Source organism: Mustelus asterias, chromosome 6 (genome assembly GCF_964213995.1).
Source record: "Mustelus asterias chromosome 6, sMusAst1.hap1.1, whole genome shotgun sequence".
Lineage (NCBI taxonomy): Eukaryota > Metazoa > Chordata > Chondrichthyes > Carcharhiniformes > Triakidae > Mustelus > Mustelus asterias.
Genome location: NC_135806.1, coordinates 34111686 through 34137089, shown reverse-complemented (window position 1 = coordinate 34137089; position 25404 = coordinate 34111686). Strand labels below are relative to the sequence as shown.

Genomic DNA, 25404 nt, shown 5'->3' with positions numbered 1-25404 from the left:
CAGAGTAATCATCTCGGAAATCGGCGCTGAGCTGATGATATGCTAATTGGCATTTCAATATCATTAGCGGGCCCAGGATTGAAATCTCTGGGCCCACTAGCGTCTCCCTCCTCCCCTGCCGGCCTTTACAATTGCTCTCCACTAACAGGGAACAGGTGGCTGACCCACTGGAGTGAAGAGAGGCCATTGACGCCCCCTGCAGAAGGTCGGGGGTAAGGGGCGGGGTGACCCTTGGACAGTGCCAACCTGGCCTCCCCTGGCACTGCCCAAGGGGCAAACTGGGAATGCCCAAGGGGCATCATGGCACTGCCCACCAGGCATTGGCCCATGCCAGGGGGACAGGGCCTGTTGGGGAGGCGATTGGTGGGGGTGGGGGTTCCCGTTGCCACTCTGCATTGGGATCACAGATAGAGGGAGGGAAGAGGGCAATTGTGGTGGGGAGGGGGGTGGTGGATGGGGGACGTCGGGACTGTCGGGTGGGGGGGGGGGGGCGGAGGAGAACAGGGCTGGCTGGATGGGGAGCGGAGGGACATTGGGGCTTGCCCAGGGAGGTTCGGGAGGCCAACGTTCAGAGGGTGTGGGGTTCGGTAGGCCAGCGATTGGGATACCAGCAAAGTGGGGCCACTGCGCATGTGCCCATCTCAGCATTGACAAATCAGCATATGCGCAGTGGCCCACTCAGCACTGTGAGGAGGGTGGGCAATCCCCCACTCCTCTCAGTGCTGCCCCTCTAGCCTCCCCACGGCCCAATCTCAGCCCCCACTACGATTCCTGGGTCAGCCCTGACCTCCCCTCATCCCGGAGTGCCCCGATGCCCAGGCCCCAACCCCCCAGCAGTGGCAATCCTCCACCCCCCTCATCTCAGCGGGAATAGGCTCCACCCACAGATTTTCAGAGGGAATCCTACTAGAGCACTCTGTGATGTACAAGAGTGTCGGAGAATCAATCTGAAAATCACGCTAAAAGAACTCATAGAAATCATAGAAACCCGACAGTGCAGAAGGAGGCCATTCGGCCCATCGAGTCTGCACCAACCACAATCCCACCCAGGCCCTACCTCCACATATTTACCTGCTAATCCCTCTAACCTACGCATCTCAGGACTCTAAGGGGCAATTTTTAACCTGGCCAATCAACCTAACCCGCACATCTTTGGACTGTGGGAGGAAACCGGAGCACCCGGAATCGATGGGAGCTACTCTCATTTTCACACAAATTTCACACAAACTTAGAATTTTTTGGGAGAATCCTGGCTGAGATGTGTGAGCTATGGTTTGAAAGTTCACAAAGGGATTGATCATAATGGGTTAACTCTCTGAGAGCAACTATATTTCAGCCATTAATCATGTAATTTATGACAGTAAGTACTCACTTGTCAGAGGTCAGCTACCTGGTCAACAGTGGTCAAAGAACAAAGACAATTACAGCACAGGAACAGGCCCTTAGGCCCTCCATGCCTGCACCGACCATGCTGCCTGACTTAACTACAACCCCCTACGCTTCCGGGGACCATATCCCTCTCTTCCCATCTCATTCATGTACTTGTCAAGACGCCCCTTAAAAGTCACTACCTTATCCGCTTCCACTACCTCCCCCGGCAACGAATTCCAGGCACCCACCACTCTCTGCGTAAAAGATCTGCCTCGTACATCTCTTTTAAAACTTGCACCTTAAACCTATGCCCCCTAGTAATTGACTCTTCCACCCAGGGAAAAAGCTTCTGACTATCCACTCTGTCCATGCCCCTCATAATCTTGTAGACTTCGATCAGGTCTCCCCTCAACCTCCGTCGCTCCAGTGAGGACAAACCAAGTTTCTCCAATCTTTCCTCATAGCTAATGCCCTCCATACCGGGCAACATCCTGGTAAATCTTTTCTGTACCCTCTCCAAAGCCTCCACATCCTTCTGGTAGTGTGGCGACCAGAATTGAACACTATATTCCAAGTGCGGCCTAACTAAGGTTCTATAAAGCGGCAACATGACTTGCCAATTTTTAAACTCAATACCCCGGCCGATGAAGGCAAGCATGCCGTATGCCTTCTTGACTACCTTCTCCACCTGCATTGCCACTTTCAGTGACCTGTGTACCTGTACACCCAGATCCCTTTGCCAATCAATTCTCTCAAGGGTTCTGCCATTTACTGTATATTTCCTATCTGTATTAGACCTTCTAAAATTCATTACCTCACATTTGTCCGGATTAAACTCCATCTGCCATCTCTCTGCCCAAGTCTCCAACTGATCTATATCCTGCTGTATCCTCTGATGGTCCTCATCGCTATCCGCAAATCCACCAACCTTTGTGTCGTCCGCAAACTTACTAATCAATCCAGTTACATTTTCCTCCAAATCATTTATATATATTACAAACAGCAAAGGTCCCAACACTGATCCCTGAGGAACACCACTTGTCACAGCCTTCCATTCAGAAATGCACCCTTCCACTGCTACTCTCTGACTTCTTTGACCGAGCCAGTTTTGTATCCACCTTGCCAGCTCACCTCTGATCCCATGCGACTTCACCTTCTGCACCAGTCTGCCATAAGGGACCTTGTCAAAGGCCTGACTGGAGTCCATGTAGACAACATCCACCACCCTACCCTCATCAATCATCTTCATCACTTCCTCGAAAAACTCGATCAAGTTCGTGAGACACGACCCCTCCTTCACAAAACCATTTTAGATTGGAAAATTATGCAAGTTACTCCATCTTTTTAAGAGGGAAACCAAGGAATTAAAACCAGTTAGCCTCAAGTCTATAGTTGTGAAATTATTGAAGTCCATAATTGAGGACAAGAGTAACTGAATACCTTGAACATTTTCAGCTCATCAGAGAGAGAGCATGGATTTGTAAAGGATAGATCATGTACGATGAATCTGATTGAATTTTTTTGAAGAGGTGACTAAAGTAGGGGATAGGGAAAGGTGGCCAAAGTAGTGGAAAGGAGACAGTCTTATTCATGTGGACTTCCAGATGACATCTGATGAAGTTCCTGTTAAGACAGACTGCTAGCATAAGTTGAATCTCATAGAATTGAAGGCAAATTACTAAAAGTTAGGTAATCAGCTGAGCAGGGTGAGTGGGCACGATGTGACTCATGGTGTCCTACAAGGATCCATATTGGGGTTTTAACTATTTACTATATTTATTAATGACTTAGATGATGGGAGGGTTGGAAAGCCACATATCCAAATTTGCTGGCAGTTTTGTAACAGGTGTAGACAGAAGCGTAAAATTACTGAGAAATATTGATAGAGTCATACAGCAACGTAATTGCAAAGGTTTTTAACGATTGTCAGACCCTTCGGTCCAACCGGTCCATGCTAGTCCCAACTGCCCGCATTTGGCCCATATTCCTCTAATCCTTTCCCATCCATGTACTTACCCAAATGTTTTTTAAATGTTGCTGTTGTACCGACCTCAACCATTTTCTCTAGCAGCTCATTCCATATATGAATAAAGAACAAAGAAGCACAGGAACAGGCCCTTCGGCCCTCCAAGCCCGTGCCGCTCCCTGGTCCAAACTAGACCATTCTTTTGTATCCCTCCATTCCCACTCCATTCATGAGGCTATCTAGATAAGTCTTAAACGTTCCCAGTGTGTCCGCCTCCACCACCTTGCCCGGCAGCGCATTCCAGGCCCCCACCACCCTCTGTGTAAAATATGTCCTTCTGATATCTGTGTTAAACCTCCCCCCCTTCACCTTGAACCTATGACTCCTCGTGAACATCACCACCGACCTGGGGAAAAGCTTCCCACCGTTCACCGTATCTATGCTTTTCATAATTTTATACACCTCTATTAAGTCTCCCCTCATCCTCCGTCTTTCCAAGGAGAACAACCCCAGTTTACCCAATCTCTCCTCATAACTAAGCCCCTCCATACCAGGCAACATCCTGGTAAACCTCCTTTGTACTCTCTCCAAAGCCTCCACGTCCTTCTGGTAGTGTGGCCACCAGAACTGGACGCAGTATTCCAAATGCGGCCGAACCAACGTTCTATACATCTGCAAAAATCAGACCCCAACTTTTATACTCTATGCCCCGCCCTATAAAGGCAAGCATGCCATATGCCTTCTTCACCACCTTCTCCACCTGTGACGTCACCTTCAAGGATCTATGGACTTGCACACCCAGGTCCCTCTGCGTATCTACACCCTTTATGGTTCTGCCATTTATCGTATAGCTCCTCCCTACATTATTTCTACCAAAATGCATCACTTTGCATTTATCAGGATTGAACTCCATCTGCCATTTCTTTGCCCAAATTTCCAGCCTATCTATATCCTTCTGTAGCCTCTGACAATGTTCCTCACTATCTGCAAGCCCTGCCAATTTTGTGTCATCCGCAAACTTACTGATCACCCCAGTTACACCTTCTTCCAGATCGTTTATATAAATCACAAACGGCAGAGGTCCCAATACAGAGCCCTGCGGAACACCACTAGTCACAGGCCTCCAGGCGGAAAAAGACCCTTCCACTACCACCCTCTGTCTTCTGTGACCAAGCCAGTTCTCCACCCATCTAGCCACCTCCCCCTTTATCCCATGAGATCCAACCTTTTGCACCAGCCTACTATGAGGGACTTTGTCAAATGCTTTACTAAAGTCCATGTAGACGTCATCCACAGCCCTTCCCTCGTCAACCATTCTAGTCACTTCTTCAAAAAACTCCACCAGGTTAGTGAGGCATGACCTCTCTCTCACAAAACCATGCTGACTATCGTTAATGAGTTTAGAACATAGAACATAGAACATAGAACATTACAGCGCAGAACAGGCCCTTCGGCCCACGATGTTGCACCGACCAGTTAAAAAAAAAACTGTGACCCTCCAACCTAAACCAATTTCTTTTCGTCCATGAACCTATCTACGGATCTCTTAAACGCCCCCAAACTAGGCGCATTTACTACTGATGCTGGCAGGGCATTCCAATCCCTCACCACCCTCTGGGTAAAGAACCTACCCCTGACATCGGTTCTATAACTACCCCCCCTCAATTTAAAGCCATGCCCCCTCGTGCTGGATTTCTCCATCAGAGGAAAAAGGCTATCACTATCCACCCTATCCAAACCTCTAATCATCTTATATGTTTCAATAAGATCCCCTCTTAGCCGCCGCCTTTCCAGCGAAAACAATCCCAAATCCCTCAGCCTCTCCTCATAGGATCTCCCCTCCATACCAGGCAACATCCTGGTAAACCTCCTCTGCACCCTCTCCAAAGCCTCCACATCCTTCCTGTAATGTGGGGACCAGAACTGCACACAGTACTCCAAGTGCGGCCGCACCAGAGTTGTGTACAGTTGCAACATAACGCTACGACTCCTAAATTCAATCCCCCTACCAATAAACGCCAAGACACCATATGCCTTCTTAACAACCTTATCTACTTGATTCCCAACTTTCAGGGATCTATGCACACATACACCTAGATCCCTCTGCTCCTCCACACTATTCAAAGTCCTCCCGTTAGCCCTATACTCAACACATCTGTTATTCCTACCAAAGTGAATTACCTCACACTTCTCCGCATTAAACTCCATCCGCCACCTCTCGGCCCAACTTTGCAACCTGTCTAAGTCTTCCTGCAAACTACGACACCCTTCCTCACTGTCTACCACACCACCGACTTTGGTGTCATCAGCAAATTTGCTAATCCACCCAACTATACCCTCATCCAGATCATTAATAAATATTACAAACAGCAGTGGCCCCAAAACAGATCCCTGAGGTTAATGAGTTTATTCCTTTCTAAATGCGCATACATCCTATCTCCAAGAATCTTCAACAACTTCCCCACCACGGACGTCAAGCTCACCGGCCTATAATTACCCGGGTTATCCTTCCTACCCTTCTTAAATAACGGGACCACATTAGCTATCCTCCAATCCTCTGGGACCTCACCTGTGTCCAGTGACGAGACAAAGATTTGCGTCAGAGACCCAGCGATTTCATCTCTCATCTCCCTGAGCAGCCTTGGATAGATTCCATCAGGCCCTGGGGATTTGTCAGTCTTTATATTCTCTAACAAACCTAACACTTCCTCCCTTGTAATGGAGATTTTCTCCAACGGTTCAACACTCCCCTCCGAGACACTCCCAGTCAACACATCCCTCTCCTTTGTGAATACCGACGCAAAGTATTCATTTAGGATCTCCCCTACTTCTTTGGGCTCCAAGCATAATTCCCCACTTTTGTCCCTGAGAGGTCCGGTTTTTTCCCTGACAACCCTTTTGTTCCTAACGTATGAATAAAATGCCTTGGGATTCTCCTTAATCCTGTCTGCCAAGGACATGTCGTAACCCCTTTTTGCCCTTCTAATTCTCCGTTTGAGTTCTTTCCTACTTTCTTTGTACTCCTCCAGAGCTCCCTCCGTTTTTAGCTGCCTGGATCTAACATACGCCTCTCTTTTCTTTTTGACCAGTCCCTCAATTTCCCTGGTTATCCACGGTTCTCGAATCCTACCCTTTGCACCACCCTTTGCGTGAAAAAGCTTCCCTCAGGTCCCTTTTAAATCTTTCCCCCCTTAAGGCTAAATGGCCTACTCCTGTTCCCATGTTCACAAAATCTAATTGCCCCTCACCCCTATCTGAACTCATCTGGTGCCATTGCCAGCTTCAGGCTAGACCAGGCGTTCCCAAACTGTGTCAGGTGTATCTTAGAGAATATGTGCAACATCTCTCAGCATGTATGCTGGAAATGTTATTCAATGGTGAATTCTCTCATGCACCTTCGCTGCTGGCACACTCTCTCTTAAATGCTTTCTTGTCTACTTTCTTTTATTTCACTGTAACTTGTGAGTTAAATTAGATTAGGAGCTGTAGACTTGCAATCACCAACATTGATGGCACTGTGGACAGTTAAATAAGAGATTCTTCATACTTTGGGTGGAAGTTGATTGGGTTTAAATGTTTGTGAGAAGGTAAGCTGCTGTTTACTTTAAGATAGTTTGTTATTAAACTGGAGAAGGTGCAGAAGAGATTTACAAGTATGTTGCCAGGACTCAAGGCAGAGATTGGACAGGTGATTAATTTTTTGCTTCGGAGCATAGGGGACGGAGGGGTCTCCGGAGGGTCATGAGGCATGGACAGGGTGAATGCACTCCGTCTTTTTCCCAGGGTTGGGGAATCAAGAACTAGAGGGCATAGGTTTCAGTTAAGAGAGGAAAGAATTAATGGGAACCTGAGGAGCAACTTTTTTACACAGTGGATGGTACGTATATAGAATGAGCTGCCGGAGGAAGTGGTTGAGGCCAGGAAATTGACAACATTTAAAAGGCATTTGGAAGATACATGGATAGGAAAGATTTAGAGGGATATGGGCCAAATGTGGTTATCTTCGATAGGCATTTTGGTCGGCATAGACCAGTTTGGGCCGAAGGGCCTGCCTCTGTGCCGTAGGTTCTAGGATTCTATAGTTTAAAATTAAAAGACTTGCAATTAAGATTACCAACAAAGTCATTACTGACCACACAGAAGATAGAGGTTGATCATAAACTTGCTGAAATATTCCTTGGGTTAATAGGTTCAGCTTTTAAAATAAATCTTTGCTTGGGATGTCCAATATTTTCTTCCTTTGTAGTGCCCTTTCTCTGATCTTTCAAGGTGATAGTTTTGACTTTTTCGGGAGGAACTCGAATATGTTTGAAATCAATAATATTGAGACAATCTTGAATCATTTTCACCAACTTTAGAGGCTAACTAGTCTGGTCGCCTTTTAAAATTAAGCATACAATAAATCCCAATTTAAATTTGGTTACAAATTTGAAAGAAAAACTGCATTACAGTGTGAAACATTTTATTCTAAAATGTTGATACTGGAGAAACAAAATTTGAAAATAACTGCGTAAGCAAATGATTTTTAGATTTGATGCTAAGTACACCAGGGTGAATTAAAAATAGTGCATCTGAAGGAAGAGAAAAGCTCACTTGGAAAGTTGAACTGCTGAAGTTTGCATGTTTAATGGTTACACGACTGAATGGTTCACTGCCCATGAATGGCATTTCCTAAAACTGGCATGGGGCAAAATTAACCTGCCACATTCTTGAACTTTTCAGCCAATATTGTCTCCTCAAGACCCTTCTCAAGTGGAAAAACTAAGACAAAAGCTAGAAGAAACAATAGCAACATTTTAGAAATTTGAAAACTTACAAATCAAGAGTTAAGATTCACCCTACCTTTATGCCCGCAAGAATAATGTTCTTTGCTGCAAAGGAAGAGAAAGGTGTTATTTTTGCCTTAAATAATTTTAACATGTCACTAAAAACAGTATTTACTGTGACACAGTAGGCACTAATTATAATGCATTGTTTTATTTCCACAAGATAAAAAATTGAAAGCAGAAACAGATGTTTAAATAGTTTCATTTTTCATTAGCTTGCAACCCGTTATGCTTACTACCTTTACCAAAACTTAAATCTTTAGATTCTAAGATCTTCTGATAACTCAGTATATATGCCTTCTATGGTATTCTATCAAGCACAGTAAGAAGTTTAACAACACCAGGTTAAAGGGATATTGGGTTCATTGGGTTTTATTGGGATATTGGGATCATGTCACACTATCTGTAATCCCCACAGCCTGCCTGGACTTGCAGAATTTCACTGGCTGTCCTGTCTGGAGACAATACACATCTCTTTAACCTGTCTTTATGCTCTCTCCACTCACATTGTTTGTACCTTTAAGACTTGATTAGCTGGAAGTATTCGCATTCCAACCATTATTCTGTAAATTGAGTGTGTCTTTATATGCCCTGTTTGTGAACAGAATTCCCATTCACCTGAAGAAGGAGCTTAAGGCTCCGAAAGCTTGTGGCTTTTGCTACCAAATAAACCTGTTGGACTTTAACCTGGTGTTGTTAAACTGCTTACTGTGTTTACCCCAGTCCAACGCCGGCATCTCCACATCATTCTATCAAGCCACAGAGACAGGATAAATAACTGACTTGAACTTTAGTCTTTTGCTTGAATAGCAGATTTCAGCAAAATGGTAAACTAGATGTTACAATATCCATCAGCACTTCTTGAAGTAGAAAAGGAATAAATTCAGCCAGAATTCACACTCCAAGCTCAACTTTATACATTTGATGGAAAGGAGAACACTAAAAACTGATAACATGATTAAGGCAAGGTACATGAAGATCATACACCATAACTTGTACTCTAATCTTTATGCTAATACTAAAACTAAACTGTGATCACAATTTTTGATATTCTCAGTTAACAGTATTATACTCTATCTTCAGTTCCGATGCTGGAATTTATAATATGCACAGTAATCTACACAGTACTGAGCATAATCACAACTACAATGGGCACGATTTGTATTACAATAAACATTCTGTACTATAATACAAAATAATCTGTAGTGTTGAAAGCAATTCAGAGTATTACATGCACAATAATCTGGACACTATAATAATACCAGGGGTAAGAGCAGCTGAAGACAAAAAAATCTGAAAATTAGTGGTCAATGACAAAAGTTCTGATTTTTTTTATTACAAAAAGAACACATGATTCTATATGTAGTGAAATGCAAACGTTTCTAAACCACAAGTAAGTGGAATTGGGAGTCTGCAAGTGGGTGGAAACTTTAGCTTTCCAGTTGTTTACCTTTTATTGCTGTGGACCAATGTATTTGTATAATATCACCAAAGTGACTTCAACATTTTAGCAATCAATGCAGCTAGCACATGCAGGGTGGAATTCTACCAAACAAATTCTCAAGTGAATTCTTAATTCACGTGAAAACTGGAGTAATTCACGCTGTTTTTTTCAGTAGGAATTCAGAGAAGAACCTCCCACACTCTGTGCACTGCAGAGGCCACCAGCATGAATATCATTCAATTTCAGGTACTGCGGCCTATTCCCGCTGGAGTGGCTGAAAACAGTGCATCGAGCAAGCCATTGCGCATGGCACTGACAGATCGGCGCATGTGCAATGGCCCCTGTCTGTCACCCTCCTCATCGCTGACCAGCCTCACAAATATCCATTTCCACTCCATCTGACGAAGGAGCAGTGCTCCGAAAGCTTATGGTATTTGCTACCAAATAAACCTGTTGGACTTTAACCTGGTGTTGAGACTTCTTACTGTGTCCAGCCTCACAAAGCCAGCCCTCCCATCACTCCACAGCCCAATCGCTGCCCCCCCCCCCCCCCCCCGGACCATTCCCGGGCCCAGCACTGACCCCCTCTTTCCCGGCCTGTCCTGATCTCTCCAGCCCCCGCCCCAGTCCCACCCGCCCCAGCAGGCTGGGCAATGCCAGGGGGCCAAACTGGCACTGCCAGGGTGCCCATGCCCACAGGGTACCACCCCCGTCACATGACCCCTGGGGGCCCTGAATGTGCCCCCACTTCACTCCAGCAGGGTCGGGCCGCTAGTTCCCTGTTAGTGGGGAGCTATAGTAATCCTCGCTGGAGTGAAACACACTGGTGGGGGGGTGCTCGCGGGCCCGGAGACTTCAGCCCTGGCCCAGCTAATCACATTCAAATTACATTGAAATAAATATTTAAATACTTGCCACACCTCCCTGCCGATTTCCAGCACGGATCTGATGCCGTGGGAAATCCTGCGTTGGGAGATGCTATCGTGGCGGGAACACATGCGTGAATCGCGTGCATTGCCCGCTGCGAAATTCTCCCAGCCCCCTGGGAGAAGTGCAGCCGTAATATGGGATGAGGTGGAAACTAACAAGAGAACACGATCGTTTTAAATTACATACGCACCAAGTGAAGCAAAGAACTACAGAAGTGGTTCACAAACTATTTTCCAATGTTACCTCAATCTAATGCAACATCTTTGCAAGAACAATTAAAAATGGACACCAAATGCTGGCCATGCCAGCAATGCCTACATCTTATGAACAAATGTATATATATATAAAAATAAACTCTTGAAAATCAATATGGCCGCCAGATGCCAATAAAACAGAAAGAACAATAAAGGAGCATAGTAAAGTTTGGTATGTTATTAAAGTTTAAATAATGCAGATCAACATTTAATAATACATAATATAAATCGGAACTCTATTTGAAAGGCACTTTGTAAAAAATTATTTTACACACTTAGCCTGAAAAAAAATCGCGGGTCTGAATTGCGCTGAGAGCGGGACTTATTGCGTCGGAGCCTTCAACTGCGCATGCACAGTGAAAAAAAAGTTTGAAAAATACTCCCCTGTCACATCACTCCCGGGCAGCAAAAAGCGGATAAAGCAGCCCGGGACCAATGGCCCCCACAACATAACTGTGCCCCTTATCCACGCCCCCCCCCCCCCCGCCCACCCAGACCGATCGCAACCCCTGCCCCCTTCCCCCCCACTGATCACCCATGGAGTGGCAGCTGACCCCCCCCCCACCAGAGAACCATATAGCCTCCTTTCCCCCCTCCACCAGACAACAATCTGGCCCTCCCTCCTCCCCCACCAGAGAGCGATCTGGCCTCCCCCACCAGAGGGCGATCTGGACTCCTCCTCCTCCACCCCCCCATCCCCCACCAGAGAATCATCCGGCCTCCCTCACCCCCCCACCAGAGAATGATCGGGCCTCCCTCCTCCCCTCCCCCCTCAAATCAGAGATACATCTGACCCACCTCCTTCTCCCTCCGCCCCCCCCACCAGAGAATGATCTGATTCACCCCCACCGCCACCCCCATCACCGATCTGAGTCAGAGAGCTGTTAGAAGCTCTGAACTGACCTCTTCAGAAGCTGGAGCACCCAAAACAGACCTTTGCCGAGCATGTCTGTTTCGCGCCCAATCTGGACGGACGAATGCGATGGTAAAGAGGGAAATGCAGGTAAGATTGGGTGTCCATCTCATTAAGTCAATTTAAATACATGCAAATGAATTTAAATTGACATCGCGCCCGTTTCGGGCATGGTTCGGATCGCGGCCATTTTCGGGCCTTGGTGAAGTGGGCAGCTGCGCGGACGCGGATCGCGCTAATCGCCTCACACCCAACTTTACCAAGTTTTCGCGCCCGAAAATGGACATGACGCAATGGTAAAATCGGGTCCTATATGTTTGCATTCCAGGATGATCCTGCAATGGTGAGCTATTTTGACAGAGTAGGATTTGGTCACGCTTGGTTTGGTCCAGACCTGGCAATGAACAGGGGCAAACCAGTTATTCACCAGATACATTGAAGTCTTCATTCTTTGGAAGTCATAGCAGACAAGAAATGACCAGGGATAAAGTCATCAAAGGTAAGTTAACAAATTGACTAAGCATGATGACAACTCTAAAAGAATGATAGCTACAGAAGTATCATGGTGAACGAAGGGTGAAATGATGGTCAGTTGGCAGTTTGAAAGTAGAATTGTAGCTGATTTGAGGGGTGGGAGTGGTAAACATGTCTTCATGAGGATATAGCAAATGGGGTTATGACAATGATTTTACAGCACCAACTGACAGTGTGATATGGAGCTGTCAAGTGTTAGCAAAGCTGGTAGCGTTAGGAATACCTATTATGACGCTAGTGCACGTTTAAGAAATGTATTTTTTTTAAGGTTATGCTCTCTGCAGTTGGTAAGCAGGTTTTTGTTTCACTGTTGCCAAGCTGTCTGCTGAGAATCCTTTTATTGCTGCTTCATATATGGTTGAAATGGAGTTTTGTTTATTTTTACCCTGGGCTTCATGCAGCGTCTGGGATTTTACAACCTTTTGCATTGTTAGGAGGAAGAATGATTGGCAGGTCAGGTGACAGAAGTTCTTTCATTTTCAGTTTTGGGCTCCTGGCTGCTGTTTCAGTTTAGAAGGTGTTTTGGGCATCAGACTGAAAAACAGCATTTCTCTCTCTCCCCGGTATTGTAAATTCTGCTGGCTAGCTGGAAGCAGGTCTTCTTGCCTTCCTAGAGTGAGAATTCTGTCTCTTGCAGTGGTTTGCTCGCTGAAAGCTAGAGGCCAGTAATGGTTTTATCTCTACCTCAAGTACTGCTGGAAGTTACAAGGCTGGGAAGTCAGAGTTTCAATTCTCTAACCAAAGGACGAAGTTCCAGTATCATGTAAGCATTCGTATTTTCTGTGCTAAACCTGTGGCAGGTGTATGTTTATAAGGAAGTTTGTTTGGTTGGAAATTTCATAAGAGTTGTTAAGGTTTATACAATATCATGGTTGTTTTTTTTTCTTGTTTGTAACTGGTACAAGTTATTGCTATATGTTAACTGTATTCTTAAGTAAACTTTGTTTGATAAAAGCTCCCTAGTGGGTTAGACCATAAGACCATAAGACATAGGAGCGGAAGTAAGGCCATTCGGCCCATCGAGTCCACTCCACCATTCAATCATGGTTGATTTCAACTCCATTTACCCGCTCTCTCCCCATAGCCCTTAATTCCTCGAGAAATCAAGAATTTATCAATTTCTGTCTTGAAGACGCTCAACGTCTCGGCCTCCACAGCCCTCTGTGGCAATGAATTCCACAGACCCACCACTCTCTGGCTGAAGAAATTTCTCCTCATCTCTGTTCTAAAGTGACTCCCTTTTATTCTAAGGCTGTGCCCCCGCGTCCTAGTCTCCCCTGTTAATGGAAACAACTTCCCTACGTCCATCCTATCTAAGCCGTTCATTATCTTGTAAGTTTCTATCAGATCTCCCCTCAACCTCCTAAACTCCAATGAATATAATCCCACGATCCTCAGACGTTCATCGTATGTCAGGCCTACCATTCCTGGGATCATCCGTGTGAATCTCCGCTGGACCCGCTCCAGTGCCAGTATGTCCTTCCTGAGGTGTGGGGCCCAAAATTGCTCACAGTACTCCAAATGGGGCCTAACCAGTGCTTTATAAAGCCTCAGAAGTACATCCCTGCTTTTGTATTCCAAGCCTCTTGAGATAAATGACAACATTACATTTGCTTTCTTAATTACGGACTCAACCTGCAAGTTTACCTTTAGAGAATCCTGGACTAGGACTCCCAAGTCCCTTTGCACTTTAGCATTATGAATTTTGTCACCGTTTAGAAAATAGTCCATGCCTCTATTCTTTTTTCCAAAGTGTACGACCTCGCACTTGCCCACGTTGAATTTCATCAGCCACTTCTTGGACCACTCTCCTAAACTGTCTAAATCTTTCTGCAGCCTCCCCACCTCCTCAATACTACCTGCCCCTCCACCTATCTTTGTATCATCGGCAAACTTGGCCAGAATGCTCCCAGTCCCGTCATCTAGATCGTTAATATATAAAGAGAACAGCTGTGGCCCCAACACTGAACCCTGCGGGACACCACTTGTCACCGGTTGCCATTCTGAGAAAGAACCTTTTATCCCAACTCTCTGCCTTCTGTCTGACAGCCAATCGTCAATCCATGTTAGTACCTTGCCTCGAATACCATGGGCCCTTATTTTACTCAGCAGTCTCCCGTGAGGCACCTTGTCAAAGGCCTTTTGGAAGTCAAGATAGATAACATCCATTGGCTCTCCTTGGTCTAACCTATTTGTTATCTCTTCAAAGAACTCTAACAGGTTTGTCAGGCACGACCTCCCCTTACTAAATCCATGCTGACTTGTCTTAATCCGACCCTGCACTTCCAAGAATTTAGAAATCTCATCCTTAACGATGGATTCTAGAATTTTGCCAACAACTGAGGTTAGGCTAATTGGCCTATAATTTTCCATCTTTTTTCTTGTTCCCTTCTTGAACAGTGGGGTTACAACAGCGATTTTCCAATCCTCTGGGACTTTCCCTGACTCCAGTGACTTTTGAAAGATCATAACTAACGCCTCCACTATTTCTTCAGCTATCTCCTTTAGAACTCTAGGATGTAGCCCATTATTTGAATCATATCTGAAGTGAAACATCTCATGCTTACCCTAGCCAAATTCACATTGCAAAATTTACGATCCAGGCGGTCTTCATAAAACACTTTGGAGTTTCTGACCTGAATTATAACACTATTAGAGTACCATTTTTGGTGCCAAAATTGACAATTCAGATTCATAAGTTCCATTGGATATGCTTATATGGAAAGTTTCAATGAAGCACATTATTTCTACAAGACTTTTAATAATAAGAACATAACAAATAGAAGGAGTCGGCCATTCAGCCCTCGTTGACATTCAATGAGATCATGGCTGATCATCAACTTCAATGCCATTTCCTTGCACTATCCCCGTATCTCATTATGTTTTTAATGTAGAGAAACATATCGATCACGGTTTTGAATATACTCAATGATTGTGCCTCCATTGCCCTCTGGGTCAGGGAATTCTGAAGATTCACCACCCTCTGAATCAATAAATTTCTCCTCATCTCAGTCCTAAATGGCCTGGTCCCTTCTTTTGAGACTGTGATAATCTAGTGGATTGCCCGTGCGTTGTATATGGACAGTGAAAGCAAACTGCAAGTTTCAGATGTAATGGTCTTAAAGAGCAGAAGCTATTGCTGATATAACTCCAACACCATTTTATCAGATGCTCCATCTTTGTTTCTGTGATATGTTAAAAACTTAGCTTACCAATTTCAACACCTAATCCACCAATTCCACTTAAGAAAACGTGAGACTGAGCCATCCGATACATTGCATTGTCTCCAAGAACGTAGCGCTGCCGGCTGCAGTGAAAGGGGATAAAATAGTAAGCAGGATATTGATGTAGTGTCTCTTTATGTAAACGATTTTTTCTCACTTAACATCTAATCAATAACGCATGTTAGTAAAAATGTAAGAGCATGATTGTCCACCAAGACATATCATAATAATTGACACATTGTCAAAATTTGGATAACCAAGAGGTGAAAGGTAGAAGTGTTGAGTTCGTGATACATCTTTTGTTTGCAGAGAAACATGTTACTATGCACCTCGAATAGCACAATGCCTCTGTATATGAACACGTGAACCTCAATATCCTCCAGTACAGAATTGCTAACTCAATTGATATGCATTTAACAAACTCTGTTCTTTCCCCAAATACAATGGGCAAAGATAGACTTTGTGGACACAACAGAAATATCAAAAAGTTAAAGACTTCCATGCTATGTATAAAACATTACTTTGTGAAATGATCCTCCTCTAGGACCCCTAACAGTTTCTTGTATTTGCATCCCTTTTAGTAAAACAATCCAACTGTTGTTGGCTTACATCCACTCATCTAACTTTATGGATTTTCTCTTTCCAGCATTTGTCTCAAGCTAGGAAAGTCAATGCATAATCTCTCTTCATTTATACTTTTCATTGAATAAATGTGCAACTTTCACATGCACTATTCCCTGGAAGCCCAAGTCAGTAAAGACTTGCATTTACACAACGCCTGTCATGACCAAGATACAACTAATGAAGTCCTACTAAAGTTCAAGTTTATTTATTAGTCACAAGTAGTCTTACATTAACACTGCAATGAAGTTACTAGTCGCCACACTCTGGCGCCTGTTCGGGTACACTGAGGGAGAATTTAGCATGGCCAACCACCTAACCTGCACATCTTTGGACTGTGGGAGGAAACCAGAGCACCCGGAGGAAACCCACGCAGACACGGGGAGAATATGCAAATTCCACACAGACAGTGACCCAAGCCAGGAATTGAACCCAGGTCCCTGGCGCTGTGAGATAGCAGTGCTAACCACTGTGCCACCATGCCACCTCATAGTCACTGGTGTAATGTCAGAAACATTGCAGCTAATTTGTGCTGGGGTGCCACAAACAGCAATATGATAATGACTAGGTCATCAGTTTTTAGGAATGAAAAGTAAGCGACCTGAAATGTTAGCTCTGTAGCAAGCTGCACAGATGCTGCCTGACTGTTGAATGGATTTAGTATTTTCTGTTTTTAGTTTGTTTTCAGTGACATTGGCTGAAGGCTAAATATTAACCAGGACGAACACCAGGGCAAAGTTCCCTACCATTTCTTGAGCAGTGACACAGGATCTATTACGTCCAACTGCAAGAAGAGGTCTCATCTAAAAGCCACCACCTCCAACAATGTAGCACTCCCTCAGTCTGGATATCATGCTTGCTGAAGGTTTGAAGTGGGTCTTGAAGCTCCAACCTTCTAACTCAGAGATGGAAGTGCTGCTACCAAGCCACAGCTGCAGTGTATCACTACATGTTTGTGAGAAAATGTAATGCAACAATATATATGCAATTGTTTCATTTTCTGTAATAATATTACTGTATCTTAATAAAACAATAAATATCAGGGTACAGGATACAATGCTAATTATACTAGTTAAAGTTATATATTTCTGATCATGTGTTTTGGCAGAGAGGTAGCAACAATGAATTAATCCAATATATAAATGCGTCGATATTCATGACAGCAAGTTTGATAGAGAAAATGAAAGCTGAAAAATTATGCAACTCATCAAGTCAGTTCCATCCGTGAATCACATATAATTTTCTCGGTCATGTACTTTATGCAAGCCAATCAACCCCTTGAGGGATAGAATTAACTACAACAGAAATCTGTTAGGTAAAGTTTTCTGGCTCACTAAGGTAATTAAGTGACTCTGCAGAATGTTAAAGTCCACAGTATTCACCTCTGGGCAGCTCCGTTTCCCAGATGATTTTTCCCGAATTTCAACAGCAAAGGCATTATTGTGCACCATAAAGAATGTAAGCATCTGCACCTATTCTTATCGTTATAACCTTTAATCTTTATTTTTAAACATACATTTATTTCCAACTTTTGAAGAAGGGTCAATTGACGAGAGCATTGCGAGTGCAACTCCGAATTGTGTCTTATTTGAGCTTTTTTGTACTTTTATTTGTTCTTTGGAAGTGTCAATTACAACGGGGCACAGGTTCAAGGTGAGGGGGGAAAGTTTAAGGGAGATGTGCAAGGTAAGATTTTCCGCCATGAGTGGTGGGTGCCTGGAACATGCTGCCCGAGGATGTGGTGGAAAAAGGTACATTAGCAACATTTGAAAGGCATCTGGATGGTAACATTAATAGGGAGGGAAGAGAGTGATACGGACCGAGTAAGGGCAGAAGGGCCTGTTCCTCTGCTGCACTTATCTTTGTTTTCTGTGTCTTGCACACATCAACCACCATATTTTATATTCAAACATATACATCTCCACATTAATCTTAACTACCTAGGTCACTTCTCTCTTTCCCTTCCCCATGCCATAATTTCTCCAGGAAAGAAATTTAACACATCAAATGAATGGGGCAGTTGTGTAATAGGAATCCCGAGGCCCAGGCTGATGCTTTGAGGACATGGGTTCAAATCCCACCACAAAAACTGGTGGAATTAAAATTCAGTTACTAAATCTGGAATTAAAAAACTAGTTTGGTATCGGTGACCATGAAACCACCGTCAATTATTGCAAAACCCATCTGGTTCACTGATGCCTTCAGGGAAGGAAATCTGCCATCCATACCTGGTCTAGCCTACATGCGACTCCAGACCTACAGCAATGTGATTGAATATTAAATGCTTCTGAAATGAGCAAACCGTTCAGATATATCAAACCGCTACAAAATTCGATAAGGAATGAAACTAGACATTGATCTAGGCACTGGAGACGACAATGGTACACCCATCCCCGCTGCAAAGTCCTCCTTCCTGGCATCACCAACTTTGGTTTGTGCTTAAATTGAGAGACTTGTCCCACAGACTCATCAAGCAACACCTCGACATAGTCATACTCACGGAATCATACCTTACATACAATGCCCCAGACACAACCATTTAAGGGTATGTGCTGTCCCACTGGCAGGACAGAACCATCAGAGATGGTAGCACAATGGTATACAGTAAGGAGGGAGGTGCCGTGGGAATCTTCAGCTTTGATCCTGAGCCCATGAAGACTCATTGCATCAGCTTAAACATGGCTGGGGAATCTGAGAAATTGGCAGGGTTGTGTGCTACTCCTGCACGATGAGGAGTATCATGGACACTTCAAGTGTCCCTGAGGATTACATCTGTGGGAAATGCATCCAGTTACAGGTGCTCACCAAACGCATGGATCGCTTAGAGCAGCAGCTGGAGGCACCGAGAAGCACACAATTAGCTGAAATTATTAGACAATAGCTACAGAGATGTGGTCACACCCAAGGTGCAGGAAGATAGATGGGTGACTGCCGGACGGGATAGGTAGTCAGTGCAGGGGTCTCCTATGGCTGACCCCTATCTAACAAGTACGCCGTTTTGGATACTGATGAGAGGGAAGTTCCATCAGGGGACAGCAACAGCAGTGGCCAGAGCGAAGGCACCATGGCTTGCCCTGCTGGGGGGGTACAAAGTGTAGCAAAGCAATAGTGGTAGCGGATTCAATAGTTAGGGGCACAGATAGGCTCTTCTGTGGGTGCGAAAGGGACTCCACAATGATAGTTTGCCTCTCTGGTGCCAGGATCCTGGATGTCTCTGACCTGATGCAAAGCATCCTGAAACGGGAGGGAAATCACACAGGTGTCATTGTGCATATCGGTACGAATGACATAGGTAGAAAGAGTAGCGAGGTCGTGCAACGGCAATTTAGGGAGTTAGGTAGAAGATTGAAAAGCAGGACCACTAGGGTAGTAATCTCAGGATTACTCCCTGTGCCACATACTAGCGAGGCTAGGAACAGGAAGATAGTGCAGCTGAACATGTGGCTAAAGAGCTGGTGCAGGAGGGAGGGTCTCAGTTGTTTGGATCATTGGAATTTCTTCCAGGGAAGGCGAGACCTGTACAAGAAGAACCGGTTACACCTGAATTGGAGAGGCACTAATATCCTGGCTGGGAGGTTTGCTCGTATGGTTCGGGTGGGCTTAAACTAATGTGGCAGGGGGGGTGAGAATCAAAACAGTAGGTCAGCAAGTGTAGAGACTGGGGATGAGCATGGAACCAAGGCCAGGCTAGCCTTGGTTCCATGCTTATCACCAGTCTCTACACTTGGAAGAATAGACTGGGGGTGGTCAAACTCAGTGGGCCTGGAGGTCTGGAGTGCAATTGCTTCAATGCAAGGAGTATAACAGGTAAGACAGATGAACTTAGAGCCTTGATTCTTGCGTGGAACTTGGATGTGGTTGCGATCATGGAGACTTGGTTAAAAGAGGGACAGGGTTGGCAGCTAAATATTCCGGGATATAAATGTTTTAGGCGAGACAAAGGGGAAGGTAAAAGAAGCGAAGGAGTTGCAATACTGGCTAGGGAACATATTACAGCTGCAGATAGGGAGGACATCTTGGAAGAATCATGTAATGAGACACTGAGAACTCAAACAGGAAGGGGGGTGTACTACAGGTCTCCCAACAGCCCACAGGAAGTTGAGGAAATAATATGCAAGCAGATTCTGGGCAGATGAAGAAATAATAGGGTTGTTGTAGTGGGAGACTTCAATTTTCCTCATATTGACCGGAAATCCCTTAGGGCTAAGTGTGTTAATTTGTTAAGTGTGTCCAGGAAGGCTTTTAGGAACAATATGTGGATAGTCCGACTAGAGAGGGGGCTATACTGGACCTAGTATTAGGGAATGAGCCCGGCCAGATCATCAAAGTTGCAGTGGGGGAACACGAGACGAACAGTGACCACAATTTCGTAATCTTTCGGATACTGATGGAAAAGGACGGATTTTGTCCTAGGGTTAAGGTGCTAAATTGGGGGAAGGCTAACGACAACCAGATTAGGCAGGATTTGGAAGCTGTTGTTTGGGAGAGGCTGTTTGAGGGTAAATCCACATAAGGAGCAGTTGATCGGAGTGCAGGACAGGCATGTGCCTATGAAAAGGAAAGACAGGATTTAAAAACCGTGGATCAGCAGGGAAATTGTAAGTCTAGTCAAAAAGAGAAAGGATGCATGCATGATGTCGAGGCAAGTAAAAGCAGAAGAAGAATACAGGGAAAGTATAAAAGAGCTCAAATCGGGAGTTAGAAGGGCAAGGAGGGGTCACGAAATGTGTTTGGCAGACAGGATTAAGGAGAATCCCAAGTCATTTTATACATATATTAGGAACAAGAGGGTAGCTAGAGAAAGAGTTGGTCCACTTAGTGACAAAGGAGGGAAATTATGTGTAGAACCAAAGGAAGTGGGTGAGATCCTTAATGAGTACTTTGCATCGGTATTCACAAAGGAGAGGGACACGTCGAGTGATGGTGTCTTGGAGGGATATTTAAACCCTTTAGAACAAGTCATCATTACGAGGGAGGAAGTGTTAGGTAAATTATAAAGCATTAAGGTAGACAAATCCCCAGGGCCAGATGGCATCCATCCCAGATTACTGAGAGAGACAAGGAAATTGCTGGACCTCTAACAGAAATCTTTGTTTCTTCGTTGGCCACTGGTGAGGTATGGTAATTATAGGCCAGTGAACTTGACGTCAGTGATAGTGAAACTGTTGGAGAAGATTCTTAGGGATAGGATCTATACACATTTGGAACTGAATGGTCTTGTTAGCGACAGACAGCATGGTTTTGTACATGGGAGGTCATGTTTCACTAATTTGAGTTTATTGAGGTGGTGACAAAAATGATTGACGAGGGAAGGGCTGTGGATGTTGTCTACATGGACTTTAGTAAGGCATTTGAAAAGGTCCCTTATGGCAGGCTGGTGGAAATGATTAAAGCTCATGGGATTAGGGATGAGCCAGCTAGATGGATTCAGAATTGGCTTGGCCATAGAAGACAGAGGGTAGCGGCGGAAGGGTGTTTTACTGAATAGAGGTCTGTAACTAGTGGCGTTCCACAGGGATCAGTGCAGGGACCTCTGCTGATATATAAATGCCTTGGAAGAAAACGTAGCTGGTCTGATTAGCAAGTTTGCGGATGATACCAAGATTGGCGGAGTTGTGGATAATGATGAAAATTGTTAGAGAATACAGCAGGATACAGTTAGACTGGAAAATTGGGCTGAGAAATGGCAAATGGAATTTAATCCAGACAAATGCAAGGTGATGCATTCTGAACGATTAATTTCAGGTGGGAACTATAAAACAAACGGCGGAACAATCAGGAGCATAGACACACAAAGAGATCTGGGAGTACAAATCATAGAAACCCTACAGTGCAGAAGGAGGCCATTCGGCCCATCGAGTCTGCACCGACCACAATCCCACCCAGGCCCTACCCCCACATATTTACCCGCTAATCCCTCTAACCTACACATCTCAGGACTCTAAGGGGCAATTTCTAACCTGGCCAATCAACCTAACCCGCACATCTTTGGACTGTAGGAGGAAACCGGAGCACCCGGAGGAAACCCACGCAGACACAGGGAGAATGTGCAAACTCCACACAGACAGTGACCCGAACCGGGAATCAAACCCAGGACCCTGGAGCTGTGAAGCAGCAGTGCTAACCACTGTAGTCCACAGATCCTTCAAAACTGGCAGCACAGGTGGAAAAAGTGGTGAAGAAAGCATATGACATGCTGGCCTTCATCGGATGGGGCATCGAGTATAAAAGTTGGCAAATTATGTTACAGTTGTATAAAACGTTCATTAGGCCACATTTGGGATACAGCGTCCAATTCTGGTCACCACACTACCAGAAGGACATGGAGGCTTTGGAGAGAGTGCAGAAAAGGTTTACCAGGATGTTGCCTGGTATGGAGAGTATTAGCTACGAGAGATTGAATAAACTGTGATTGTTCTCCCTGGAAAGACGGAGGCTGAGGGGCGACCTGATAGAAGTTTATAAAATTATGAGAGGTCTGGATAGGGTGAACAGTTGGAAGCTTTTTCCCAGAGCAGAAGTGACAATTACAAGGGGGCACACGGTCAAGATAAGGTTCAGTGGAGATGTGCAGGGGAAGTTTTTTTTTAAATATACAGAAGGCGGTGGGGGCCTGGAATGTGCTGCCAAGTGAGGTGGTTGAGGCAGTTACATTAGCCACATTTAAGACTTATCTTGATAGGCATATGAACAAATGGGGAATCGAGGGATATAAGTAGTTGGTCTAGATAGGTAAACGTGATCAGCGCAGGCTTGGAGGGCCGAAGGGCCTGTTCCTGTGCTGTACTGTTCTTGCCAAACAGTAGAAGTAGCATGTGATAAGACAAAGCTAAATAATCCCACAGTCAACAGATCAGATAAAATACCTGCAGTCCTGCCACATCCAGTTGTGAGTCGAGATGGATAATTAAACAACTAACTGGAGGAGAAGGAGGCTTCACAAATATTTCCTCCTCAACGATGGAGAAGCACAGCACATCAAGACAAAGCATAATGCTGAAGTATCTGTAACCATATTCAGCCAGAAATGCTGAGTGGATGATCAATTGCAGCCACCTCCTGAGGTCCACAGCATCAAAGATGCCTGTCTTCAGCCAACTCCACATAATATAAAGAAACAGCTGAAGATACTGGATACTGCAAAGGCTATGGGCCCTGACAACATTCCAGTAATAGTGCTCCAGAACTAGCTACTACCCAGCCAAGCTGTTCCAGTACAGCTACAACATGACAGCAATGTGGAAAATTGCCCAGATATTGGTCACAATGTGATATTAACTGAATAAACATTTAAACTATATAACAATGTGGACAAGAACAGTGTGAAGAAGTCAACTCATCATTTACATCATAACAGATTGGGCAGCATGGTGGCACAGTGGTTTGCACTGCTGCCTCACACTGCCAGCGACCCAGGTTCAATTCCGGCCTCCGGTCACTGTCTGAGAGGAGTTTGCATATTCTCCCCGTGTCTGCGTGGGTTTCCTCCGGGTGCTCCAGTTTACTCCCACAGTCCAAAGATGTGCGGGTTAGGTTGATTGGGCACGCTAAATTGACCCCAGTGTCAGGGGGATTAGCAGGGTTATGTGTAGGATTACGGGAATAACGCCTGGGTGAAATTGTGGTTGGTACAGACTCAATGGACTGAATGGCCTTCTTCTGTAATGTAGGGATTCTTAATTTACAAAATTATACCCGTTTACAAGGTCTTTGAGCTTGGCAAAAATTGATTTTAAATTTTGCTCCAATATATCGTAATAGGTAAAAGTGCATTTGTAGTATGAGGTTGAATCACAAAGACTAAGAAAATCGGAGGTTCAATCTTCAGTTGATGTTTATTTACCTAAATTACAGCGGACAATGGAAAGGGAAATAATGGCAACAGTAGTTCTTGACTAGAAATAAAAAGTCAGACACCATTCAAAATTATAACTGCATTTTCTGCTGGAATATGGCTGTGATTGTCATGTGAGACAAGATCAGGTCAGGCTCAGGTGCATTGGATTCAGACAGAAACAATGTCAATTGGAAAAGGTGCTAAAGGGCTGAGAGGCACCTAGGAAACTGGGCATTCAGCAGATGCCATCACAAAACATTGAAGTCAGAAGTCTAATACAACTTATAGAAATATAGCCACTTTTAGTTTACTTGCATCAACATTTCTTTTGTTCTTCATTATATTTGGATGTTCTTCTCTTACCTGTACAAGGAATCATCAATTTCCATATTGCCAGCTGCCATTTTCTTCAGTCGTTCACCAGAATCTGGAAACCAAGGAATTCCAAAGTAATTCAACTATCCTTTCAGGTCTTTCCAGGGTCCACTTCACAAACTGGTTTCCCTGTCAACTCACATCTTTACAATTTGCAGCATATAATGAATGTTCTCAAATGTCAAACTGTTCAGACAGAAATAAATAAAAACCATAAACGATAGAAATCCAAAACAAAAACAGAAAAAAATAACTTGATACGCAGCCCAGAGTGCCCAATGCCAGTTCTTTGACAAAGTTAATTAGTTCCAAGCCCTGCTCTTTTCCCGTAGCCCTGCATTTTCCTGCCTTTCAAGTATTTGCCTAATTTTAGGCAATAAAGAGATTATACAACCTGCTACTATCATCCTTTTAGGCAGTGCATTCGAGAGCATAAGAACTTGCCATCTAAGGTGCTTTCTCATCTTTTAGGGTAATTTTGCCAATCATCTTACTTCTGTCCTGTCGTTGCTGACCCTTCTGTCAATGGAAACACATTTTCCTTATTTATCCTGTCAAAACACTTAATCATTTGAACATCTCTGTAAAAGCTTTTCCTAACCTTTTTTCTCCAAGGAGAACAATCCCAGTTTCTCACATCTCAATACCTAGTGTCATTATTCCAGTAACTTTCCTCTGCAGATAAATGCGAAGTGATGCATTTTGGAAGAAATAATGTAGGGAGGAGTTATACAATAAATGGCAGAGCCATCAGGAGTATAGAAACACAGAGAAACCTAGATGTGCAAGTCCACAAATCCTTGAAGGCGGCAACACAGGTGGAGAAGGTGGTGAAGAAGGCATATGGTATGCTTGCCTTTATAGGACGGGGTATAGAGTATAAAAGCTGGAGTCTGATGATGCAGCTGTATAGAACGCTGGTTAGGCCACATTTGGAGTACTGCGTCCAGTTCTGGGTGCCGCACTACCAGAAGGACGTGGAGGCGTTAGAGAGAGTGCTGGGAAGGTTTACCAGGATGTTGCCTGGTATGGAGGGTCTTAGCTATGAGGAGAGATTGGGTAAACTGGGGTTGTTCTCCCTGGAAAGACGGAGAATGAGGGGAGATCTA

The 25404-nt window shown here is 44.5% G+C and overlaps 1 protein-coding gene across 4 annotated transcripts in view; it reads right to left on the bottom strand.

The window, feature by feature from the left end:
* uba6 (ubiquitin like modifier activating enzyme 6) overlaps positions 1 to 25404 on the bottom strand; it is a 258666-nt gene that overhangs the window by 225326 nt on the left and 7936 nt on the right. For all 4 annotated transcript variants that reach the window (XM_078214148.1, XM_078214151.1, XM_078214150.1 and 1 more), the window contains exons 2-4: positions 24284 to 24347; positions 15451 to 15545; positions 8180 to 8208 (exon numbers count right to left, since the gene is read on the bottom strand). In XM_078214148.1, coding sequence (XP_078070274.1) covers positions 8180 to 8208; positions 15451 to 15545; positions 24284 to 24324 — 165 coding nt within the window. In that variant the 5' untranslated portion in view covers positions 24325 to 24347. The remainder of the gene's footprint in view (positions 1 to 8179; positions 8209 to 15450; positions 15546 to 24283; positions 24348 to 25404) is intronic.